The 3,535-nt window shown below is 41.4% G+C and overlaps 1 protein-coding gene across 1 annotated transcript; it reads left to right on the top strand.

Moving 5' to 3' along the window:
* Positions 1–346: 346 nt before the first annotated feature.
* Positions 347–2,385, top strand: LOC103698546 (probable disease resistance RPP8-like protein 2). Its single transcript, XM_039121991.1, has 2 exons — positions 347–487; positions 571–2,385. Exons 1-2 carry the CDS (start codon positions 347–349, stop codon positions 2,383–2,385), a joined length of 1,956 nt encoding a protein of 651 aa, XP_038977919.1.
* Positions 2,386–3,535: the final 1,150 nt, after the last annotated feature.

Below are 3,535 nucleotides of genomic sequence, written 5' to 3' on the forward strand. Positions count from 1 at the left end.
ATCAAGGGTTGATTGAAAGAGAGGAGATCAGCCATCAAAGCTATCTCTGCAAGGGAGCTAGCACCCCGGTGAGATAGAGAGCTTGGATCGGATCCTGCTTCGTGTGGATACCCGTAGAGGCCGGACGTTTGAACGGCTTCAAGCGAACCCTCTTCCAAAACCACGAATTCAGATTTGCGGTGATCATCTACCCGCGCAAGGTGAAGATTTGATCTTCCTAATAGTTTTAAAAGTTTTAATTCTTACCTAATTACGAAAGGTCTCGAAACAACGTTCCTGCGATGAACGTCGATCCCGCACATGCCTCTTCCGCTGCCATCTGAAAAATTTTTGAAATATCAGCGGCATGGGCGGGTTCCCAACAACCTTTGCTTGGGTTTCAGTTTCTCAGAGCTACCGAGGTATTGAGCTCGTCAAGGACATCATGGAAAAAGTAATGAGAATCAAAAAGAAGAAAGAAGACTTAGAGCAGATGGGTGAAAAAGAAGTGAGAGAGAAGCTCTGTGATTTCCTAAGAGACGGCAAGTATTTGGTCGTGATGGATGATGTATGGAGTGTTGATGTTTGGAGAGAAATGCATCCATTCTTCCTAATGGAAACAACGGTAGCAGAATACTGCTTACTACACGTAACATTGAGGTTGCAAGACATGCCGAGCCATGGATTCCTCCACATGAACTGCACCTTTTAGACGACACGGAGAGCTGGAATCTCTTCCGTAGGAAGGCATTTCCACCAAAACAAGATGTCCCAACTGATTTGGAGGCATTGGCCCAGAAGCTTGCAAAGAAGTGTGGTGGACTTCCTCTTGCACTGGTGGTGTTAGGGGCCCTTCTGTCAAAGGAAGATCGCAGCTACCATGAGTGGTCGAGAGTAGCTCAGACTTGCCACCAAATATTGGGTTTAAGTTACAATGACTTGCCGTCCCGGTTAAAACCATGTTTTCTATACATTGCTGCGTTTCCAGCGGACTCTATTATCTCTGTTTCCAAATTAGTTAGGTTGTGGGTCGCCGAAGGTTTCATGCTGCAAGAGAAGCGACAGACAATGGAAGACACCGCATGGGATTGGTTGGATGAGTTGGTGCAGAGGTGCATGATCCAAGTTGTCCGGAGAAGCAAGGCTCGTGGGCGGGTTAGCCACATACGCATCCATGATCTGTTGCGTGACTTTGGCCTTGAAGAAGCCAAAAAGGATGAATTTCTTCAAGTTTGCAGCAGTGACAACATGGCAGTATCTGATAGTATATCAAGTCATCGTGCAGCTTTCTATCGTATAAATGAGGAGGCTGTTGTTTTCTCACGGCAACTCCGGAATTTGCTGGGCTTCAGTTTAATTTTGACTAATGAGGGAAGATTTTTGAATGGGTTAAACTTATTAAGGGTGCTGGATCTGGAGGGCGCAAGAGATCTTGAGGAGTTACCGAAACAGATCGGCAGCATGATTCATCTACAATACCTGGGATTGAGAGGAACTGGTTTGACAAGACTGCCATCCTCCATCCGACATCTCCTGAATCTGCAGACTATGGATGTGAGAGAGACCCAAATTTTATGGATTCCGAAATCATTTTGGAAAATCCGGACGCTGAGGCATGTCTATATTAATATAAATATGTTTCTAAGTGCACCGATAAGTGGTGATCACAAGAACTTGCAGACTCTGCAAATCGAGAAGTTTGAATTTGGTCTGGATGCTATGGATATGGTCCGTTTACTAGGCATAAGATTCATCAAAAAATGGGTTACTACACCAGGCTTTACTAGGGAGGCGATTTACAAAGCATGTTGTAGAACTTATGGAGAATCACTCAGAAAAGCACTCGAGAAAATGGGCAGTCTCCTCTCCTTGAATCTGAAATTTTCTCCAATCCCTGGGGACGTCCTTTTTGCTCGGGCACCAAACCTGCACCAGCTCCGTTCATTGAAGCTGGATGGAAAGTTGGTACTCGAACAACAGGAGCAGCTCCCAGACTGCAGTCAATTCCTACCAAACCTTACCAAGCTCAAATTAAGCATAACCCAATTGAAGCAAGACCCAATGCCGGTGCTGGAGAAGCTTCCGAGCCTCAGTTTTCTTGAAGTGGAAATAAATGCATTCGTAGGGAAGAGCATGTTGTGTTCTGCAGGTGGCTTTCCTCGACTGCAACACTTGATATTAGAAAGTCTCCCCAATTTAGAGGAATGGAGAGTAGAGGCTGGGGCGATGCCCAGCCTTACCCACTTAACTATCTGGAACTGCAAAAAGTTGAAGATGCTTCCTGAGGGATTGCAGCACGTGACCACACTTCGAGAACTGAAGTTGAATCTCATGCCCCGTGAGTTCAATGACAGGGTCAGATGTAAGGTCCGACACATTCCCTCCATTATTTTCGAAGATGAGTGACCATGACATAATATCAACATAATATCACCAGTACCTGTAAGTCGCTCCCTCTCTCCTCTATTTCCTCTGTTATTTGCATCCCATGAGATCCTACTAATGAAATAAATTTCTTGCATGATTGAATACGCTTAAAGCTTGTAATTGTAGCACGCTACATGTTTGACATAATATCATGCGGAATATTCTGATTTATTTCTCTCTAATCTTCGAACGTTCTAATTGCTAAAATTCTTATTCTAAAATTTCTTCCCTTATCTAGCTTAAGAAAACAGAGCATTGAACTCAACCAAGTACTTCTAACCTTTCTGGAGATTGATCTTCACTATTTTTAGTTGTTTTTTTGTAAAATACAAATAGTTGGATGACAGGATATGATAACTCCACCCACCGCTTACAACACCTCATGCATTAAGACATTGATAACACCATTCATAAACCTCGGACCGGCCAAGAACAGTTAGAAAAAGTAGAAAGTAAACATTGAAAAACTCAAAATATGTACTCTAAACATCAGGGAAAAATGATTGTTATTACGGTCGCTGTGATACTATGACTCCTTTAACGTGATCTCTTTTATTTAGTCAAAAGGTGGTAAGCTACCAATCCAACAATTGATTGTTGTTACTATGTTTCTTCTGCTTACATAAATGACACAGCAACATGCACTAATTCTCTCGTCGCTTTCATTTTTTAAAGCTCCAATCATGACTTTATCTACCTAGATTTGTTAAAAAAATTGAATTCATTGGTAGAGAAAATCAAAAATTTGGAATGTTCTATTCAATGTAGACAGTTCCGGTTAAATGATTGCAAAGAATCTGGCACGACTCTTCCTTAACAAATTATAGATAACTTTGCAATTTCAATTTTAATGCCAACTACTAATATATTGTCGGTACTTTAGTAAATCTAAATGCACCCTTCATTTAGAATCCACAATGTGGGTAAAGATGAATATCATTGAAAGAATCTTGGTTATCGGTAGTTTTGAGTTTTTTCTTCATTCAATGCATCAAGGAATTTATTTTTAATTCCTTCTAAAAGGCTGGGTTTTTATTTATTTGCTAAATTTCCACTGTGCCAAAAGTTGTGCATGCTTTATGAACTATCTAAAAAAGAATCGAGCAAATAACTTTATCATTTCCATCTA

The sequence above is a fragment of the Phoenix dactylifera genome, unplaced genomic scaffold, assembly GCF_009389715.1.
Source record: "Phoenix dactylifera cultivar Barhee BC4 unplaced genomic scaffold, palm_55x_up_171113_PBpolish2nd_filt_p 001310F, whole genome shotgun sequence".
Taxonomy (NCBI): domain Eukaryota; kingdom Viridiplantae; phylum Streptophyta; class Magnoliopsida; order Arecales; family Arecaceae; genus Phoenix; species Phoenix dactylifera.